Source organism: Canis lupus, chromosome 7, assembly GCF_003254725.2.
Source record: "Canis lupus dingo isolate Sandy chromosome 7, ASM325472v2, whole genome shotgun sequence".
NCBI classification, from domain to species: domain Eukaryota; kingdom Metazoa; phylum Chordata; class Mammalia; order Carnivora; family Canidae; genus Canis; species Canis lupus.
Genome location: NC_064249.1, coordinates 28,488,320 through 28,510,332, shown reverse-complemented (window position 1 = coordinate 28,510,332; position 22,013 = coordinate 28,488,320). Strand labels below are relative to the sequence as shown.

Sequence of the window (22,013 nt, the reverse complement as noted above, 5' to 3'; positions counted from 1 at the left end):
AGATGTGGCCAAAAAAAAAAAAAAAAAAAAAAAAAAAAAGACAACAGAAGGAATCTCTGTGATGATGATATTCTTTTATATCTCGACAATATCAATGTCAATTTTCCAGTTGTCATATTTTACAGTAATTTTGCAAGATGTTACTGTTGGGAGAAAACAGATGAAGATTCTACAAAATCTTATTGTATTATTTCTCACATATATTTTTTTAAAGAAGATTTATTTATTTATTCATGAGAGACACACAGAGAGAGAGAGGCAGAGACATAGGCAGAGGGAGAAGCAGGCTCCTCACAGGGAGCCTGATGTGGGACTTGATTTCAGATCCTGGGATCACACCCTGAGCCAAAGGCAGATGCTCAACCGCTGAGCCACCCAGGTGTCCCTTTCACATATATTTCTTGTATATGAAATTCAGTTATCAAAATTAAAAAGTCTGATTTTCAAAATCTGGCTTCACCATTGTGATACAAAGATCCAAAGGCCTAATTCTAAGTTCATTATATTTCAATACTTGCTTTTGTGCCTTTTAAGGTTGTAAAAGATACTTCGCAAATGCACAGATGCCCACAAGTTAGAGTTGCTATCATGGAAAAGACAAGAAATAACAAATGCTGGTACATATGTGAAGGTTTGTTAGGGATCATATTGAATCTGCAGATCAATTTGGGGATTAACAATACTGTCTCCCAAACATAAAACACAGTGTCTTCACTGAATTAGATCTTGTGTAATTTTCTTAAAAGCTGTTTGATTTCTGTCCGTTACTGGTAATACTCCCTCTTTCATTACTGATTTTAATAATTTGAGACTTCTTGGTCAGTCTAGCTGAAGGCTTCTTAAATGTATTGATCTTTTCAAAGACCTCACTTTTGGCTTTGATTTTTTTTCTATTCTCTATTTCATGATTTCTGCTTTAAGCTTTATTTCCTTCTTTCTGTCTCTGTTGGGTTTATTTTGCTCTTCTTTTTCTGGTCTCTTAAGATAAAATATAGATTATTTTGTCTTTTTTAATGTTTGTTTTTTATTTGGTTTTTGGTATCAATTTTATACTATCATGATTCCCCTGTATTGCTTCCATTTCATTGTGAATTCAACTGCTTAGCATTCTTACTCTTATATATGAGGTAAATGAATATAAAAATAAAACAAAAACTTCTTCCTACTTACCTAAGGCTTTCAGTCTAGTATTTAGGTTTGTACCTTTTAGTGATGTATATGTATGCCCTTAGAATTAATGGCATGGTGATCTGACCAGACACTTCATGTAAACAGAAACTGAGGAGAAATTCAAACTTGAAATAGGAAATGTCAAGTTTCCCCAAGAACAAATTTATATAACATCAAAGGTGGCAGAAAGGCCAAATAAAGGTCAAGAACAGAACACTTTCCCACAAAATAATCTAAATCTCATCAAATGCTCAGGACACTATTCATCTAGTCTAGCCTAACAAATACAAGGTTATTAATATAGCTGGTATATTATTTGGATAAGCAAACATCATAATTAAAAAAAAATAATAGCAAAGCAGAAATCAAACATTTCAAAACAAATTTTTGGTTATTCTGTTTATTTCAGTTGGGACACTCAGTGGACATTAACTGGGTTACTTAAAAGTCATTTCAATTAGGAATCTCTTTAGTCCTTTATCAATTATTTCGAGTGTTCTAGTCTCAAATACATTCCTTTCTTCTACAAACTTCTGAAAGAGATGAATACCTCCACCTACACCAAAATAATGTGCTTTGCTGGCCAAAAGCACCCGTCCATTTTTATCTAACAATCTAAGGAATGTCTGGTGCAAAGTACCATAATAATCTGGATTGTAAATGGTTTCTGAGGTAAGAATGAGATCATATTTTTCAAAGAATTTTTCACTATTTAGTACAAGCTTACAAAACTCAGACCACTCCCCAGAAAAGAACCGGCATTTAGATAATTCTTGTGCTACTTCTGATTTCCTGCATCTTTTCACATCAGGTTCATTTACATCATTTCCTTTGTCTTCCAAAGTAGAGTTAGCCACTACGTTAGGTAAGGTTACTTCATCAATCACCAAACTGTTATAATCTTGAAAATGAATTTCTTTGGCCCCACCCTTGAACGCAACTATACCCAGCAACCCCGATCCACAGCCAAGATCCAACACTCTTTTCCCAACAAATTTCACCTTGGCCTTTGTGAAATATGCTAGGAGGTCAAAGGTACATTCCCAGATTTTTAAGCCTCCTTCATAAACACCTGTGATCAGATCAGATTGAGAAGAAAAACTTTGTGAAATTATGTTTTCTCCAGGGAAATTCTCTTTCAACAAGATGGTTTTCACTACTGATACATGTTGGAGACCTGGTAATGTCTCTATGACTTTGTTTTCTAACACTTTCTTTAAATCTTCAGGCACTGTATGCTCTTTGGCAACTCTTATGTAGGGATGTTCTTCCTGTGGCTCCAAGTTACTTGAACTGTTTGCTGCAGTGAGTGAGCTGTCTGTGTCTTGAGAGGGAGTTGCATTTCCCAGTTGCTTATGTTCCAACAAATGATCCTGAGGTAAGTCAAACTGTTCTGTAGAACATTTCCTGTCCCTGTGTTTACCTTCTGAGACTGAAGACTCTTTGGAGGAATCCACAGCCAAAGCTCCATCTCCAAGAGGCACTGATTCATTTTCCAGGTGGTTTACTATGGTGAAATTAAACTGAAAAGTCATCCTCTCACTAAAGGCACACAATCCTTAAATTCAAATAAAGATTCTTATACTTCTGGATAGAACCGATGACACACACATAAACCTGCTTCAACTATTCAGTTAGTTTCACTGAGGATTAATTTTTCTATAGCTGCTTATATGCAGTTACAAATATTTACAGATGTTTCCAAATGACTTTTTAGAGGTCTTTGATCTTCTTTCAAATTAGCTCTGAAGGGAAAAAAAAAAAAAAGAAAAGAATTCTTATTAAAAAGTAAACTGAGGGACACCTGGCTGGTTCAGTTGGTAGAGCCATGTGACTCTTGATCTTGGGGCTCTGAGCTCAAGCCCCACATTGAGCACAGAGCTTACATAAAAACAAATGAACAAAAAGAAAGGTAAAATGACATATTTCAGTAATGTAACATTAACCAGTATCCTGCTCTGTTACACAGCTGCCTTTTCTGTAAAAGCTGTGTAAGGAGAGATCCCTCTCTTAAAAAGAAACACATACACACACTCTTCAGAGTTCAAAAAAATGGGAAAGAGAATAAACTGTAAAAACAAACAAAAGGACAACAGAACAACGTGAAAAACACATAAGGTCCAAAATTGTCAGCCCGCAAAGGACAAGCCTATCTTAGTCTCTCACCCATCACGACTCTGTCCAAACATACCTACCCCCTAAACTGCCACCATCTCTTCACTGCGGTCTGTTACTGTTTCAAGCAACAAGCCTTTAAGATTTTATTTTGGGAAGTGAGCATCCCCTTAGAAACCTGCACGGGGTATGCTCCGGTGTGCGTAAATTCATCCAAAATGACCTCACCTACAAACATCTAGCGAAGACCAGCAGCCCTAGATGCAAAGCAGCAGGAGAAATTTGGAGTAATCAGTAAAGATTAGTTCGGTGGTAGAGAAACAAAATAAGGGCACTGACTGCAGAGGCCCTTATAAAGTGGAAGCAACTTGGTTGAAACTCTTCACAGGATCGACCGTGCTAGATACTCTGTAATACCATCTGCTTCAGTTTGCACAACTCCGGCAGGCGGGGTCTTTATTTCCATCACACGAGACAGACGAAGTTGGGTGGCACGGTGAAGCGGGTAAAAAGGCGCCAGTGGGGGATCCCTGCGTGGCGCAGCGGTTTGGCGCCTGCCTTTGGCCCAGGGCGCGATCCTGGAGCCCCGGGATCAAGTCCCACGTCGGGCTCCCGGCATGGAGCCTGCTTCTCCCTCTGCCTCTCTCTCTCTCTCTCTCTCTCTGTGTCTATCATAAAAAATAAACAAATAAATAAATAAATCTTAAAAAAAAAAAAAAAAAGGCGCCGGTGTCTGCCTACCCCACCGCGCCCTGAGGCTTGCATTCATTTTCTGGCTGCAGGTGCCAGTTGCACGCAGACCGCAGCTGTGCGGGCTCCAAGCCCGATGGGACAGACCGTAGCAAACCTGGGGCCTTCGGCCTCTGGGGACCTCCGCAAAGCGCCTGAGTGCAACGTTTCCAGCGACCAGGACCTGAGTACGCTCACCGCCCGGGAAGGTCCCAGCGCCCAGCGCCCAGGGCCGACGAAGCCCGCGCCAACTCGGACCCTCGGGAGGGGCGGCGCGCACCCGCGAGGCGAGCCCTCCGCCGCCCAGACTAGCCCGACGGCCTCCCCAGCCGCGCGCGCCAGGGCTCCCTAGGAACGCGCCCGGCCTCCTCTCTATGGTTACGGGCGCCGGCGGAGAGCTCGCAAGGCCTGCCGGGACGGCGGGAGTTTCCGGTCTGGCGGTGGCGGGAGCGGTTTGAAGCTGTGCTTGTCGGCGGAATATGTCTCAGGAACGCGCGGCCCCGGCGAGCGCGGCTCCCCTGGAGGAGTTAAGCGGCTGGACCGAGGAGCTCTGCCGCCGGGAACTGCCGTCCGTGCTGCCCCGGCTCCTTATATCCTTCACTGTCGGCTCCACCCGGAGGGGGTGTGGGGCAGGTGTCGCCGCCTTTCTGTGGCCTCTTCCGCTGGCCGCCGGGCCGTGTTGGGTTCCTCGCTGATGAGCGAGATGGGGGACAGGGGGCGGGCGGGGGCCTCCCCTTGGCGCTGGAAGGGCTCGCACTGATGCTCCGCTCATTGATCTTGGCCATGGCTGTGGCGTTTTCTCCATCGCTTTGTGCCTTTGGGTTTTTCTGCACTTGTCCCTTGCGGTTAAGCGTCGATGCACCTTCGCCTGGAGGGACAGGGGAGGCAGGCCCTCAGGCCCGACCTCTCAGGTGAGCTCTGACTCCTAATAGCTGGATGAGGTTAGGGAGATGCTCCGAGCGCTCACCTCTAAACTGGATGGTGAATATGGATACCTTTCTCAGGATGAAGAGAATTAAAGGACGTACATCTGCCACGGTGCCATGTGTGTAACAGACGTCCTGTAATAAAAATGTTCTTCTCAGACCTCTTTTGGCTTTATTGCTGGTTAGAAGGAGGTGCTTCCTTTTGTAATTGGCTTTCAAATACTGAGTTTGAGTCATTAACGCCTCCGCGGTCCAAGTGCATACTGTTTTTTCTCGTGCTTGTGAATGTGCCTGGAATCCTAGCTCTCCATGTTAAAAGTTTTTTTTTTTTTTTTTAACATCTTTGAACTCACTTTTTTTTTTTTTTTTTTTTAAGATTTTGTTTATTTATTAGAGACACACACAGAGAGGCGGAGGAGCAGGCTCCAGGCAGGGAGCCCCACGTGGGACTCGATCTCGGGTCTCCAGGATCAGGCCCTGCACTGAAGGCGGCGCTAAACCGCTGGGCCACCCGGGCTGCCCAGGAGCTCACCTTTCAACAGAAGCTACGCTTAAAAGAAAAAAAAAAAAAATGACCTTCATTGTAGAGAGTTTCAAAAAAATTTTTTTTTTTTTTTTTTTTTACATCTGAAGGCAATTCTTCATAATACCCTTATGTAGAAGTTTTTCACATAGGCATGGGCAAAACCCCGCTTAGGTACCAAAGCCGTCTCTTAGTCATTGTGTGGATTCGGAATCCCTGTCTTGAAGGATTTCCACTTGGGAAATGCACAGCCATCCTCCAACTTCAAAACCTTTACTGGTTACATAATACATACCAGGCAGGGTGTTAGGCTTTGGGGGAACAAAGATAAGGAACATGGTTCCTCTTTTCTCCCTCAACCTTATGAGGGACTTCAGTTATTGAAGGAAACATTTCCACTTGGTTTTGCATCTCAGACTTAACATTCAAAAGAACCTAAACCTGTTCTTCCCCCCATTTTTTTTTTTTTTAAGGTTTTATCCATTTATTCATGAGAGACACAGAGAGAGGCAGAGAGGTAGGCTGAGGGAGAAGCAGGAGAAGCAGGGAGCCTTACTCGGGACTCCATCCCAGGACTCCAGGATCACCGCCTGGGCGGAGGGCAGGGGCTAAACCGCTGAGCCACCCAGGGATCCCTTTCCCCCAATTTTCAACACTTTTCAACAAATGAAAGATATGTTTTTAGTAAATCTATACAGTCACATCACCCAAACATAATTATTTTCATGTTTTGAACTTTACATATTATTTTCCTGTCTTTACTTGCAGCATGTCTACATAATCATTAACTTAGGTTTAATTTTGGAAGGGTCCAACATTTTTTTGACCATTGCTGAAATTTTTCTGTAAGACAAGTTTGACCCTATTAAAGTAAATAAAATGAACTGACTATACCTCATTTCGATTTCTGCTGTAAAATTCATATATGCAAAGTAAAGTGTCAGAAGAAGGATCAATTCTTGTATTAATGTGATGAAGTTATAGTTTGTTCATTTTTCTTACTGACACATTCTTTAATCTTATTTTACAATAAAACATTTTTAACAATTCCTGATGGTATACAAGTGTACAGTTTATCATATAATTACTACTATTGTAATGAACATAGGATAATTTAATGTCACATATTTGTGTTTGCTGTGTGCATAAGAATTTCAGTCTGATAAGGTTGGTAAGATACACAAGTAACATGGAAAGGAGACAAAGTGTTGAGTGCAAATAAAATACTGGAGAGATGTGAAGGAGGAAGAAATTTCTTTCCGTTTAGAAGCCAGAAATCCATGGATAATATAGTACTATTCCTCATCTGTCAAAAGTATATTAACTGTACATAGTTTGAAAAGACAATCTTATCCCTGCTCAATTTTGAAAGTATTTCCTTGAAGTATTTTCATTAAACTGTAGTCTACCTAAGAACATTAAATTTTTAAAAGCAAATTAAGCCAGTAAATTGAATCTACTTTCAGTTTCTTACTGATCATTGCCTAAACTTAAAGAAGGCTGTTTTTTAGATTTGTTCTTAGTAGTGAATATCCTATTACTGTGATACTAGTGTCTTCCTTAATTTTTTTACTCTATGTATCAGCATTCCGACAGTTGGATCGAGCATATTCGTAAGTAAAATTATCTTAATTGTTTAATATATTTTGATGTCATTACAGTCTGAGTCCAACATATCTCAGTACAGTTTCGTATTCCTTTCAAATATGTTCTATTAGTGTTAGAGCCTCTGTAAATTTCAGTTACTTAAAATGACCAAATTCCTTTAAATTGTAGTACTTACAGTTTTAAGCTCTTTTTTAGATGGATACCAGAACTGTTGATAATGTCCATATAAACACATTGATATTTTAAATGTTAGTTGTTAAACTGGTTAGACCTATGTAAAACATAATTTGCAGTCTGCTCTCGGTTGACTTTTTCATCTTTATCTGTGTTCTTTAATCTTACTTGGATTTTTTTATTTACTTATTTGGTTAGGAGAAGAGATGAATTAAAGACTAGACTACACAGTTTACTCAAATTTGAGTTATTCTGTTTGCACTTCAGTTGGTTGTGGATATTTATAATTTTCAACTATGTTGACTTTTGAGTCTAATTTTTTAAAGTTTTTTTTTATCCTGAGTATGAGTTACACATTCACTGTAGAAAATTTGAAACAGCAGGCAGCCCCGGTGGCGCAGCGGTTTAGCGCTGCCTGCAGCCCAGAGCATGATCCTGGAGTCCCGGGATCAAGTCCCATGTCAGGCTCTCTGCATGGAGCCTGCTTCTCCCTCTGCCTGTGTCTCTGCCTCTCTCTCTCTCTCTCTCTCTGCATCTTCTATGAATAAATAAATAAAATCTTAAAAAAAAAAAAAGAAAAAGAAAATTTGAAACAGGGATCCCTCAGTGGCTCAGCGGTTGAGCACCTGCCTTTGGCCCAGGGCATGATTCTGGAGACCTGGGATCGAATCCCACATTGGGCTCCCTGCATGGAGCTTGCTTCTCCCTCTGCCTGTGTCTCTCTCTCTCTGTGTGTCTCTCTTATGAATAAATAAATAAATCTTAAAAAAAATTTTAAAACATGCAGAAAATCAGAAAAGATAATGAAACAATCATTAATCCAACATGGTTAAGGTTTTGGTATAGCACGTTCTCATCTTGATTCTATACAATCTTTCTTTTTTTTTTTTTAATTTTTATTTATTTATGATAGTCACAGAGAGAGAAAGAGAGAGGCAGAGACATAGGCAGAGGGAGAAGCAGGCTCCATGCACCGGGAGCCCGATGTGGGATTTGATCCCGGGTCTCCAGGATCACGCCCTGGGCCAAAGGCAGGCGCCAAACCGCTGCACCACCCAGGGATCCCTATACAATCTTTCTAGGCTATTATTATTTGTATATACATGTTTAGATATAGTAAGATTGGGAGTATACTAATTTGGAAGCTTAGTCATTTAGCCTTAAAGTATTGTGAATACTTTAATAGTGTTTTTTTTTTTTAAAGATTTTATTCATTTATTCATGAGAAACACAGATTGAGAGAGAGAGAGAGAGAGAGAGAGAGAGGCAGAGACACAGCAGAGGGAGAAGCAGGCTCCATGCAGGGAACCTGATGCGGGACTTGATGCTGGGACTCCGGGATCACGCCCTGAGTCAAAGGCAGATGCTTAATCGCTGAGCCACCCAAGGATCCCCTTTTTCATAGTTTTAAATGATCTCTAACAATAATTTTAATGATAGCAAATCCTATTCAGTAGATGTACCCACATCCAATAAGTGGTCCTCAATGGCTTGACATACAGAATCTTTTTGAGCTTTTGTTTTCATGTTATTATTTCAGATATTTAATAGTTTCTCTCCATAGGGGCATCTGGGTGGCTCAGTAATTAAGTGCCTTCTGTTCAGGTCATAATCTCAGGGTCTTGGGATCCAGCCCCGTGTCCTACTCCCTGCTGAACAGGGAGTCTCCCTCTCCCTCTCCTCCCCACCCCCAACTTGTGTATGTGTGTGTGTGTCAAATAAATAAAATCTTTAAAAAATAGTTTCTTTACAGAGAATATGGCATTTTGAAACTGTTGTACAAGGCTTCAGATTGGTAGTACTTCCATATTTTTGTGTTTGGGGAAGGGGGGTAGTGATCTCTGTTGACTGACATGATTTAATATTCTAATAAAATATGTTACTGTTTTGCTTTATAGAAATTCTGAAGATTATTGTGGAAATGTTTTTACCTCATATGGACCACCTGACGCTGGAACAGACTTTCTTCTCACAAGTGCTGCCAAAGGTGTAATATCATTTTAATCAGTCTACATGTTCTAAAGGCTGTTTTAATCTAGCCTCAATTTTAGATCATTTGTTCTTAACTGTGGCTCCTTTTTTCCTAATGTATCAGCATATCTGAAATACAAATAATGTAGTCAGAAATAGATCTCATGTGAGAACATGATGGTGAGTGTGATCATTAGGTAATTAAAAATTATTTTAAGTAGTATAGATCCTTTCCTAATTGAATTTACATTATTTATAGCTAATTTTAAATACTCTTGTATTTCATAGCAATTCAATGAAAAATTAGGATTGATGAAGTTAGCTAAGTATCTTCTCTGTAGTTTATTGTTAAATTTCATTGTCTAGAAAAATGGAGCCAATTTTTAGGAAAAGATTATTTATTTTAGAAAGAAAATGGCACAGGAGTGATCATGGGGGAGGGGCAGAAGAAGAGGGAGAGAAAGAATCCCAAGCAGACTCCCCACTGAGTGCAGAGCCCTACACAGGGCTTGATCTCACCACCCTGAGACCGTGACCTGAGTTGAAACCAAGAGTTGGATGCTCAACTGACTCAGCCACCTCGGCACCCCAGGAGCCAAATTTTATTAAAGAAGTCTTAAAATTAAAAAGAGGCTAGAATAGCCAAGAGAAAACATTAAGTTCACCAACTACATTATTACCTTTTAGATATATTGGTATATCTTTTCTCTGAAAAGAGACTTTTTTTTTAATTGTAGGAATTAAAGGTATTTTCTTGCCAAAAATGAAACATTTTAAAATGATTTCTGGATTTAGCTTTGAAGCAGATAATCATCAAGATTCCTATTACTCGTATTCACTTGATTGTTCTCAATCTCATCTCTATCTCAAAGTTTCTTAGAATTTTTTCTTGACCAGCAGAAAAAGATCTAGCTGTTACATATATGATATATATGTATAATTTCATTTACTTTATTGAGTGCCGTTGTTAAACCAGATAATATCCCATAGCTATTACTAATGAAAAATTATCTGATTTTTTTTCCTTTAAAGATATGTCTTCCCTTTGTAGTGTTTTCTGTTACTCTTTATTTATAATGTGCTTGCTTTTTACAGACTGTGAAATTATTTGATGACATGATGTACGAGTTAACCAGTCAAGCCAAAGGACTGTCAAGCCATAATTTAGAAATCCAGACCACTCTAAGGAATATTTTACAAGTATGTCAAATTTATTAGGAAGGACATAGGGAAAGAGCTTAAACACTGTAAGAATTTTTATACTGACATTAATTAGCTATGTATCCTTTATGTAGTGACTCAGTGTTGGAATTAAATTTATAGAATTAAAGATATGAATGCAAAAAGATAAATTTTGTATTTTTTAATACAGTTTCATGCTGAGTAAACATCAAACTGTATCAGACAACAAGTAATCAAGATAGCATGCCTTACCTGTAATTTTAAAGCATATATGTACAACATCTGCTGTATGCTTTGATGTGTGGGTTAGGATTCCAACTTTTTTTTTAAACCAAATGGGAGCCAGTTCTTCCAATATTTGTAGTTCTGATAGACTAACATTCAATGAAAGGAGGAACAGAGTGTGCATTTTGCTAACTGCTATATCCCTAATACTTAGCATATTGTCTGATACTTTTCTACGTCTTTGCACAAAAACATACTGTGAATGAAACTTTCCTTATTTCCAGACAATGGTGCAGCTCCTAGCAGCTCTTACAGGATGTGTTCAGCATGTCTGTGCCACACAGGAATCCATCATTCTAGAAAATATTCATAGTCTTCCCTCCTCAGTCCTACATGTAATCAAAAGTACATTTGTACATTGTAAGGTGAGTAATGTGTCTGAGTATACTTTCAATGGCCTGGAATCCACAGGCAAAAGAGCTGAGGGATATAGTGTTTGCATTTAGGATTTTACATATTAGCCTATATTACTGGAATAAACTTTTCATTAGAACAAAACCACCACGTACAGGCATACCTTGTTTTTTTTGCACTTCCCAGATAGTGTGTTTTTTACAGATTGGAAGCTTGTGGCAACCCTGTGTCCAGCAAGTCTGTTGGTGTCATTTTTCCAACAACATTCTCTTGTTTCTTGTCTCTGTATCACATTCTGGTAATTTTTACAATATTTCAAACATTTTCATTATTGTGTTTGTTATAGTGTTCTGTGATCAGTGATTATGACTTGCTGAAAATTCAGATCATGGTTAGCATTTTTTAGCATAAATATTTTTAAATTAAGGTATATTCATTGCTTTTTAAAATATAAATTGAATTAATTAACTTATAGTGTATTATTAATTTCAGAGGTAGAGTTTAGTGATTCATCAGTTGCATATAAGACCCAGTGCTCATTACTTCAAGTACCCTCCTTAATGCCCATCACTCAGTTACCCCATCCCCCCACCTACCTCCCCACCAGTGACCTTGTTTGTTTCCTATGGTTAAGATTCTCTAATGGTTTGTCTCCCTCTTGATTACATCTTGTTTTATTTTACCCTCCCTTCCTCTGTGATCCTGTTTTTTTTCTTAAATTCCACATTTGAGTGAAATCACATGATAATTGTCTTTCTCTGATTGACTTATTTCATTTAGCATAATGTTCTCCAGTTCCATCCATGTTGTTGCAAATGGCAAGATTTCATTTTTTTTTTTTTTGATGGCTGATAATGTCATCCTCCTCACCCCCCCCCCCCACCACACACACACACCCCACACACACACCCCACATCTTCTTTATCCATTCATCTGTCAATGGATATCTGGCTCTTTATATAGTTTGGCTGTCGTGGACATTGCTGCTATAAACATTGGGGTTCAGATGCTCCTTTGGATCACTACATTTGTATCTTTGGGGTGTATACCTAGTAGTGTCATTGCTGGATTGTTAGGTAGCTCTATTTTTAACTTTTTGAGGAGCCTCCATACTGTTTTCCAGAGTGCTTGCACCAGCTTGCATTCCCATCAGCAGTCGACATAGTGTTATTGCACACTTAACAGACTGCAGTGTAGTATAAATATAACTTTTATATGCACTGGGAAACCAAAAACTTTATTTAACTCATTTTATTGCAGTAGTCTGGAACTGAATCTGCAGTATTTCTGAGGTGCACCTGTATGTAAATATTTGTTTCAAAATGTTAAAAGGAAGTGATTATAAAAAAATGGGCTTTTGTGGGTTTTTTGTTGTTGTTTATTCTGTTTCCTTTCTACAAAGAAAGAAGAGACAGATTTGTGTTGAGTTAAAGGAATCCTGAAATTGTTCTATTATGGCAGTGGTGGATCAGATGAATTCCTTAATGATTAGCTGCCTATAAAAAGGACACGAGTCCTTTTGTAGTCCATCTCTATTCCTGAGGCACCTTTAAAGCATAAAAATTAGGATTTGTGGGTCACAGGCAGTTTTGAGCCTGGTATTTATAGGGTGAATAAAATCACTAGTTTAATGCTTCTCTTTGGTGATAGAGTGCTAAAAGTCATGCACCTGACTGAATGTTATGTATGTCCCTTTTAGTTCTATATAATAAAGCACACACTATATAAGGGGTGGTCACTAAACATTTTTTTAATGAGTAAATATGTGATTCAGTAGAAAGCACTGAAGTTATGAGCTTTGATAGAATGACTCAAAATAAATTTGGCCTTAAGCTTTTTATGATTTGCAATTTCTCTCATTTTTATTTGTGATCAGGCTAGTGAATCTATCTATTCTGGACATTTACACCTAGTTTCAGACCTTCTCCAGGCTCTTTTCAAGGAGGCCTATTCTCTTCAAAAGCAGCTAATGGAACTATTGGATATGGTATGCATGGATCCTTTAATAGATGAAAATGATGATGTTTTGAATATGGTAATAGGTGAGTGAGGAAACTTCCTACTTATGTGATATATGTTGACTAAACTGTATATCCATTTAAGTTACTGAACCTAGTGTTGTTTCTAATGCTTCATGGTATTTACTCATTATGTATAAAAAAATTTAAATCCTACCTGATAAATTTTTAATCCTTTAAAGTTTAGAATTTATAAAATTGATATGTGGTGCCTTAACATAGATTTGTATATTCAGTTAATGTTCACCATACATGATTTTTCCCCAGTGATTAGTAAAGTCATGCAACTTTATATCTTGTAAAGTAGTCCAGATTCTGAGGCAGTAACTTTCAGAGTTTTTAAACTATAATTGAGTAAGAAATGAAGTTTGCATTTCTTTCCGGAGAATTATAAGTTGCCTATATATATGTTATGTTCATGACTCTGTATATATAGACTGCATTTATTATATGTAAAATAATACCTGTTTTGCATATAATGTGCTCTGTCATACTATTTTTAGAGAATTACTGAGTGCTACTTCATAATTTTATCACTCACCAGTGGATTATAACCCAGAGTGTGAAAAACAGTAATATATAAGGGCAAAGCTTTATAGCTTTGGGTTAGAGTTAAGTTGGGTTTGTGCTGTGTATCAGGTACCTCCTGCTCTACAAAAAACCACCCCAAAATCTAGTGGATTAAAACAACTGCTTTACTTATTCATGATTCTGTGAGTTAGCAGTTTAGGCTGTGCTTAGCTGGAACGGCTTTCTCTGCTCTACATGGTAACAGCTGGTTCACTCACTCGTGTTTTTGTGGTCATTGACCTCATCCATATCTCACTGTTGGAGGCAGAAGCATGGAGCTGGCATGTATGGCACATCATCCAGGAGGCTAGCCCAGGCTCTGTCACCTGATGACGGCCTCAGGGTCACCATCAGGAGAGGACAAGCCCCAATGTGCAAGCACTATTATCCTGTTGACCAAAGTAAGTCATGGAGCTGAGGCCCAGATCAGTGTGGAAAGAAACGTCCAAGAGTATAGACACAGAAAGGGAAGTCACTGGTCATTTTTATAAGTAAAAGGGAAGCGTAGAAGCTTTCCATAAATACTTTGCAAATTTACTTTAATTCTTCCTTATTTGGTGTTCTTTCCTTTGCAACTTATTTTGCATTTTGGATTAGAATATCTATAGAATATTTCAATTATAAAAGGGCACAGCTTTTATTCTGCTGAACATTTTAGTTTATTTAGGACATTGAGTTTTATTTAGATATGTGTAAATGTCAAAAATTAGTTTTCTGTAATTTGTAAAAACCGTAAATCAATAATGTGACACTTATTTTAAAAATTATTTTGAAACTTTCTAACTGCATTGCCTATCTTAACAAATGTCTAAACTGTTCAGCAGATAGTTTTAAATTATGAAGAAACTCACCCCATATGACATTTGAATGTCCTCAGAGCTCTGTTTTCTTTTTTTGTAGTTATTCATTCATTGTTGGATATCTGCTCTGTTATTTCCAGTATGGACCATGCGTTTCATGCCAATACTTGGAAATTTATAATTAAGTAAGTTTTTTTTTTTTTGCTTTTGCTTTTTGTAATGTATTTTCAATATCCAAAATCTTAATTATCTCCTGTCCTGGGGCCTTCTCACACTCTCTCCCTCTTCTTGGGTTGCTCCTCTCCATACTCTGCATCTTGCTGACTCCTGTTTATCCTTCACATGTCAGCTTAAGTGTTACGTCCTTGTGATAGTGGTCTTTGCTCTTCTTACCTTGAGAATGAGTTATTTTAGATCTTTACTATAGTATCCTGGACTTTTCTAGCTTAGTATTTCTCACAACTGTAATTAATTATTCTTAAAATTATTTAATGTTCTCTCTTGTGCTAGACCACAAGTTCCATGCAGACAGGGCAGAGATTGTATCTTCATTCACTTGTCCATCCTCAAGGCCTAGCAGAATATGTGGAATGTTAGTAAGAGTTCAATAAATTTCATAAAGAGGAATAAGAAATTAGCCACTTAATAAAGCTAACATGACCACTTTAGAGGTAACATCAGCATGTCTTAATGATGCCATGTCTAATAGAGATGATGCATTATGATTTTTACATGTTACTTCAAGTCATATTTTTATGGTCCTATGTTACTTGATGTGTTACTTATGACTGTATTCTTTTTTTTTTTATTCATTTAGGCAGAGCCTTAAGCACCAGTCAGTTATAAAGAGTCAGCTGAAACACAGAGATATAATCACCAGCTTGTGTGAGGACATTCTTTTCTCCTTCCATTCCTGTTTACAGTTAGCCGAGCAGATAACACAGTCAGATGCACAGGTAAGTATGGTGTGACAGCAGCTCTATGTTCATTAGGCAGTTACTCAGTCTCATTTGAATCTATGTATCAGTTTACCTCAAAGGGTTTTGATTTGTTTTTTTGTGGGCATTTTTTTCAATCTATGATTATTTATAGTCCATAATTATTTTTCACCCCAAACATCGCATTAGACTCCTACCTGTATTCTGTCTAGAAACTGGCTGTTGTCCCTCCCACCCACCCCCATCCCCAGCTTTTTATGTAATAACTGGTTTAGACAAGGCATTATCTTCAGAATTCTTTCATTCTTTCCTACCCGAGGTCACAGATCTAACTCCTTAGTCCTGTATTTATTTCAGGTCGTGTGATAGAAGCACAGACTGTCTGTTCTTCACCAACCCTATAGTGATGGGATATGCAGCTGTGTGTGTATGTGTCTGTGGGCTCAAAATCATGCACACTTATATTTATTTTGATTTCAAAAAGTTACAGTGTTGAATTGGCATCCCATTTATGAAACATACTGTATTAAAATTTATAAGTTTATTGGAAATTAATAGTTCATTTTCCTATAACAGTTTTATACATAATGACTTTTGTTCTCAGACTAGCCCTTTAAATTTTATTTAACCCATAATGGCCCTAAATTATAGGATTAATAGTTTTCAGGACCTAAGAGTTATATGTAATAATTTCGGTGGGAAAATGAGTTAAATATTCTTCCGTAAAGTAACAGTAACCTCCCTTCCCATTGTGGACTTGCTAGCGGATACAGGCAATTCATTTGTACCTGTGCCCCTCCCTACCCAGCAGCCATGGGGGTGGATGTGTAAGTTCCTCCCTTTGCTACACAGGGTTGCAACTCCAGGAGCAGAGGTTATCTGGAAGGACCCACCCAAGGGGAGGACAGTAGTTTGAAAAGGAGTTCTGAAGTTGGTAAGAAGGAACTGAGGAGCAGCTGTAAGACTTTAGGGTCACCTTTTCCTTCTTGCTTCTCTTCTTTTTCTCTTATCTATTCTCCCCTTACATTCTTTCTTTTCTCCTTTTCTTTCCCACCCCTACTTCCTTGCATCAAGTCTCCTTTCCAGTTCCCCTCACTCTTCTGTGAGGAGGGGGCATTTGGCTGAGTATCTTGTGTTGTGGCAGGAAGGTTGTTCTTCACTTCTGTCCTGTATGTCTATATCCTCAACCCCAACCTCCTCTTGTCTTGCTTTCCTTCTTAAGTTGACCCCACAGACCCTCCAGCTGGTGCTGGGAGAGTAAAATTAGAAGAGATTTGGGACAGGAGAAACATGGAGAGAGTCCAAGCAATAGTATAATGGAAGAGAAAAGAGAAGTCCTGATGGTGCCTGACCAGGGTGGCTATTAGTACACAGAATAGTTAACGTTCAGCTTCTATACACCATTTGTATGTAGAAATCAAAGAATAAATTATAAACTATCCTAACCATCCAAGCAAATTTTCATGCTTTCCTTGTGAAAATTTGGCACTGATAAAGGGACTAGCACTACTCACTGTCCATTGCCTGAAATGGAGTTTTGAGGTTCTGTGGTTTCTCCCTTCTGAACTCTAAATTCTGAGCAGGAACGCCCTCTGCTGTTCACTATTGATATTTATTCAGGAATTAAATGATTATTTTAAGTCTTCCAAGCAATTTTCTCGCTTTGTTTTCAAAAGCATCAAAATAAAACTACCAAATTTAATAGCTGCTATGCTATTTATGAAAGCATACAGATGTATCAGTCCCTGTAGTAGGTTCCTAGGCCTGCTATAAGGGCACCTGGGTGGCTGAGTGGGTGAGCATCTGCCTTTGACTCAGGTGGTGACTCATGTGGTGATCCTGGGGTTTTGGGATTGAGGTCTGTATCGGGCTCTCTGCAGGGAACTTGCTTCCCCTTCTGCCTCTCTCTGTGTCTCTCATGAATAAATAAAATCTAAAAAAAAAAAAAAAAAAAAGATGAAATTACCACAGGCATGCCTAGGTGGCTCAGTGGTTGAGCATCTGTCTTTGGCTGAGGTTGTGATCCCAGGGTCCTGGGATGGAGTCCCGCATCAGGCTCCCTGCAGGGAGCCTGCTTCTCCCTCTGCCTATGTGTCTGCCTCTCTCTCTCTGTCTCTCGTGAGTAAATAAATAAAATCTTAAAAAAAAAATTACCATAAATTGAGTGCCTTACACAATTTATTATTCCATAGTTCTAGAGGAGACAAGTCTATAATGTATCAGAAGGAACATGTTCTTTTGAAAGGTCTAGGGTAGAGTCTGCTCCATGCCATTCTGTTAGCTTCTGGTGTCACTGGCATTCCTTGGTGTATAGCTGCAGAACTCCTTTCTCTGCCTCCATCATCACGTGATATTCTCTCTCTGGGTCCTCACATCATTTTCATATAAGGACAAGACACCAGTCATACTGAACTGAGGGTATACCCTATTCCAGTGTAGCTTCAGCCTACCTAATTATATCTTTCCAAATAAAGTCATATTCTGTGGTACTGGGGATTAAAACTTTAACATATCTTTTTAACAGTCTCCTAAGATTGACATTTATTCTCTATTAAGTTTTGAACACAGTTTCAAAAAGAGAATGTCATATTAGATTTTTTAACATATAGTTTTTTAACACCAGTGATTTAGTTTTTCTTTTTAAAATTTTTTTTAAAGGTTTATTTATTTATTCATGAGAAACACAGAGAGAGAGAGAGAGGGGCAGAGACACAGGCAGAGGGAGAAGCAGGCTTCATGCAAGGAGCCTGATGTGGGACTCGATCCCGGGTCTCCAGGATCACACCCTGGGCTGCAGGCGGTGCTAAACCGCTGCGCCACCGGGGCTGCCCAGTGATTTAGTTTTTCTATAAAGATAGGGAAATTTATTTATCAGGCATTTAAAAATAAATTTAATTTCCACTGTAATTGCTACCTTTGTTTATATAATGCTTATAGAAATTGATATTTGGAAAATAAACATATACTTTTCCATATAAATATATAGCTTATTATAAATGTAAAAATACTTTTTTAAAAGATTATTTATTTGAGAGAGAGCATGTGCACAGGGAAACGGAGTGGGAGAAGTAGACTCTCCATTGAGTAGGGAGCCCAATGTGGGGCTCCATCCAAAGGTAGGTGCTTTAACCAACTGAGCCACCCAGGTGCCCGTAAAATATTTTTAATCGAAGTATAGTAGGCTTACAATATTATATTAGTTTCAGATATACTACATAATGATTTGTTGACATTTGTGGGCAATATTAAAATGCTCATCACAATTAAGTTACCACTTGTCACCATATAAAGTTATTACAATACCATGGAGTATATTCCCTATGCTGTACCTTTCATTCTTGCAGCTTTTCATTCCTTAACTGGAAGCTTGTGCCCCTCACTCCCCTTCACCCTTTTTGGTCATCCTCTTACATCATCTTCCACCCCCACCTCTGGCAACCATCATTTTGTTCTCTGTACTTAATGAGTCTGTTTCTATTTTGTTTTGTTTTGTGTTTTAGATTCCACATGTAAGTGAAATCACATAGTACCTGTCTTTCTTGGTCTGACTTCTTTAACTTAGTACAATATGCTCTAGATCAGTCCATGTTGCGAATGGCAAAATGTCATTCTTTTTTGTGGCTGAGTGATGATAGTCCAGTGTGTGTGTGTGTGTGTGTATGTATGTATGTATGTATGTGTGTACACATTACATCTTCTTTATCCATTTCATCTATCATTGGAAACTTATGTTCTTTCCATATCTGGGCTATTGCAAATAATGCTACAGTAAACATGGAGGTACATATATGTTTTTGAATTAATGTTTTCATTTTCTTTGGGTAAGTACCCAGATGTGGGACTACTAGATAATATGGTATTTCTATTTTTAGTTTTATAAAGAACCACCACACTATTTTCCATGGTGTCTACCCAGTTTATTCCCACCAACTGTGCATGAGGATTCCCTTTTCTCTACACTTACTATTTCTTATTTTTTTGATGCTAGCCTTTCTGACACGTGTAAGGTGATATCTTGGTTTTGATTTACATTTTCCTAATGATAGTGATGTTGAGCTTCTTTTCATGTATCTGTTGACCATCTGTATATCTTCTTTGGAAAAATGTCTATTCAGGTCCTCTGCCCATTTTTTAATCAGATTGTCTGCTTTTTTGGTGTTGAGTCATAGGAATTCTTTATGTATTTTGGATATTAACTCATTATCAGTATATTATTTGCAACTTCTCCCTTTTGTTGCTTTTCATTTTGTTGATGATAAACATGTACTTCTATATCTGTATGCCTATACTTAGCTTCATTGCATGCTACATTTAGCTTTATTAGTATTTTTGTTTTATTTTTAAAGAAAGGATGCTTGGTATTTAGAAACATTGAAAATGATCTCCCCACACCTTCTTTGTTGACATTAGGATGCAAACTTTTTTTTTCTTTCTTTCTTTCTTTCTTTCTTTCTTTCTTTCTTTCTTTCTCTCTCTCTCTCTCTCTCTCTCTCTCTCTCTTTTTTTCCTTCCTTCCTTCCTTCCTTCCTTCCTTCCTTCCTTCCTTCCTTCCTTCCTTCCTTCCTTTTTTTTTCTTTTAAGAGAGAAGGGGGAGGGACAGAGGGAGATCTCTAGCAAGTTCCCCTCTAAGCGCAGAGCCCAATGTGGGGTTCCATTCCAGGACCCTGAGATCATGACCTGAGCCGAAATCAAGAGCTGGATGCTTAACCAACTGAGCCACCCAGGTGCCCCTATAAACTTTCTGTTTTAAGCTATTCAGTAAATCAAGATGGGAAAATAAGTTTTACACTTGCTTTTTGAAAATATCAAAATAAAAAATTCTAGATTTAATGAATCTGGTTAGTAATGAAGTTTAAAACTAGATCCTCTGACCAAACGTTTTAAAATTTTCCCCTTGAATGAGAAAGAAAAATTGACAGTAGGCAAACACGATAAGTTGTATGTTACTGGCCATTCATTTAATAAGTATTTCCAGAGTTTTTACTCTGTGTAAGTCAAATTTTTTGCCCTCAACAATTTGCAGTCTAGGCCTGGAATAGTGTGATGTTTGGAGACCTGGATGTTGGCTGATAAGAGTAAAGGTAGGAACCCAATCATGAAATCAGGGAAGATTTCTTGTGATATGACATCTAAGCCTAAGATTTCTTATTGAGTATATTAGAAGGTCAGTGTAGATTCGTCTTTAATTTCTGTACTTTTAAGCTTCCATAGCACTCTATAAGAAAATTCATGTTTATTTTTATCAGAGAATGGTGAATTTTCATCTAACGTATTTCTGGTGAGGAATTGTTTCCAAACATTGTTAATAAAGATCACAATGAAGGGTCATATTTAATTAATGGATCATCCAGTTCTGTTTTGATTGGTTTCTTTAAGGTTTTGCCACATTGGAAAGAAATCAAAAATAGTCAATTAACATTAAAGTTAAGATAGGGTATTTCATACTAAATTCTCAGAATTAAAGACAATAAGGTATCTATTTGACTTAATTTTATTGTACTAATTTAAGCTTTCTGGATTACAGTGTATATTAACACATAGGGAGTGACAAAACAACCCACATTTATTGAGTTAAGTTGCCTACTTAAACCTCACCATAACTATAGGATAAGCCACATATTGCAATCTCAAAGAGGAGTTTAATAACCTTCCCAAGGTATGTAGTAGCTGTAGTAGGGCCAGAATTTCAGTCCAGACAGGATGACTCCATAGTCTCTACTCCCCCACATACACATAGCTATCTTGGTATTACCACTGTTTTATCAGTTTGCAAATTTCACACACACAAAACCCTCACATCATGATACAGAAATATTTAACATGGTAAGTGAAATCCTACCTTCATCTTCTAGAGAGAACCACAGGTAAAATTTTGATTTATTTTTGTGGGGTTAGGGAGCAAATTGACACGCTTTTAAATAATAATAGGATGATATACATACAGTTTTACAGCTTGATTTTTCACTGAATTATCTTAGGGCTTTTTGTGTCTGTGAAGATAAATCTACCCAATTCTTTTAATAGCTCTATGCAATTAGTTTATGAAAATACCTTGAATTTATTAACCCATTCTCTAGGTGACAGATACTTGATCCATTTCAGTTTTCACTATATAAAAAGAGTTGTATTGCATTTCTGTCCTAGCTAGTATTTCTATAGGATATATTTCCAGAAGTGGAACTGCTACTGGGTTAAGGGGATTCAACACTAGCTTTTAATAATAATGCAAAGAATGTATTATCTTATGCTCCCAGAAATGGTAAAACAAAGTGCCTATTACCCCACTTCTTCAGTAACTTTGGGATATTACCAGTCTTTTTTTTTTTTTCATATTTGCTAATCAAATAGCCTTTTCCTCAAAAGGTACAGAATGAGGTCATAATTTGAATTTTTTCAGTATTAGTTTATTGGCAATTTGTATTTTCTGTGAACTGCCTTCTCATGTATTTTTCCTGTTTTCTTTCACATGTCATTCTTTTATTAATTTGAAACTTTTTTTCTTTTGACCATCTGTTGATCTCCATATAGCAAAAAGCAGTAAGGTATTTAAATTTCTTTCACTTTCAGACCAACCAGGAATGATCACCTACCTCTTTTGCTTCATAACTTAAGATTTCTCTTCAGTAGAGTTTAATTTTTTGAAATATCTG

The 22,013-nt window shown here is 37.9% G+C and overlaps 2 protein-coding genes across 7 annotated transcripts in view; one reads left to right on the top strand and one right to left on the bottom strand.

Moving 5' to 3' along the window:
- Positions 1-1,554: 1,554 nt before the first annotated feature.
- On the bottom strand, positions 1,555-4,359 carry METTL18 (methyltransferase like 18). Of its 3 annotated transcripts, none has more exons than XM_025430416.3 (3): positions 4,133-4,359; positions 3,514-3,953; positions 1,555-2,915 (listed from the first exon to the last, which is right to left on the bottom strand). In XM_025430416.3, exon 3 carries the CDS (start codon positions 2,703-2,705, stop codon positions 1,608-1,610), a length of 1,098 nt encoding a protein of 365 aa, XP_025286201.1. In that variant the 5' UTR covers positions 2,706-2,915; positions 3,514-3,953; positions 4,133-4,359; the 3' UTR covers positions 1,555-1,607. The 3 variants fall into 3 exon arrangements, with proteins under 3 accessions (XP_025286201.1, XP_025286204.1, XP_048968267.1); XM_025430419.3 differs by having other exon boundaries at positions 3,366-3,953; positions 4,133-4,337; XM_049112310.1 differs by having other exon boundaries at positions 1,555-3,953.
- Positions 4,360-4,385: 26 nt separating this feature from the next.
- C7H1orf112 (chromosome 7 C1orf112 homolog) overlaps positions 4,386-22,013 on the top strand; it is a 43,629-nt gene continuing 26,001 nt past the window's right edge. For 2 of the 4 annotated variants that reach the window (XR_004817616.2, XM_035719358.2), the window contains exons 1-8: positions 4,418-4,604; positions 7,037-7,076; positions 9,144-9,232; positions 10,312-10,416; positions 10,908-11,048; positions 12,914-13,079; positions 14,526-14,610; positions 15,243-15,381. Coding sequence is in view for 3 of the 4 variants with exons in the window: in XM_035719358.2 (XP_035575251.1) it covers positions 4,494-4,604; positions 7,037-7,076; positions 9,144-9,232; positions 10,312-10,416; positions 10,908-11,048; positions 12,914-13,079; positions 14,526-14,610; positions 15,243-15,381 (876 nt within the window). In the remaining variant the exon portion in view is untranslated. Of the gene's footprint in view, positions 4,605-4,670; positions 4,926-7,036; positions 7,077-9,143; positions 9,233-10,311; positions 10,417-10,907; positions 11,049-12,913; positions 13,080-14,525; positions 14,611-15,242; positions 15,382-22,013 lie in introns of those variants that run through there. The other 2 variants (XM_049112306.1, XM_025430396.3) reach the window with 2 other exon arrangements.

Coding starts and splice junctions, on each gene's coding strand:
- METTL18 (XM_049112310.1), bottom strand. CDS start 2,705: ATGACTTTTCAGTTTAATTTCACCATAGTAAACCACCTGGAAAATGAA.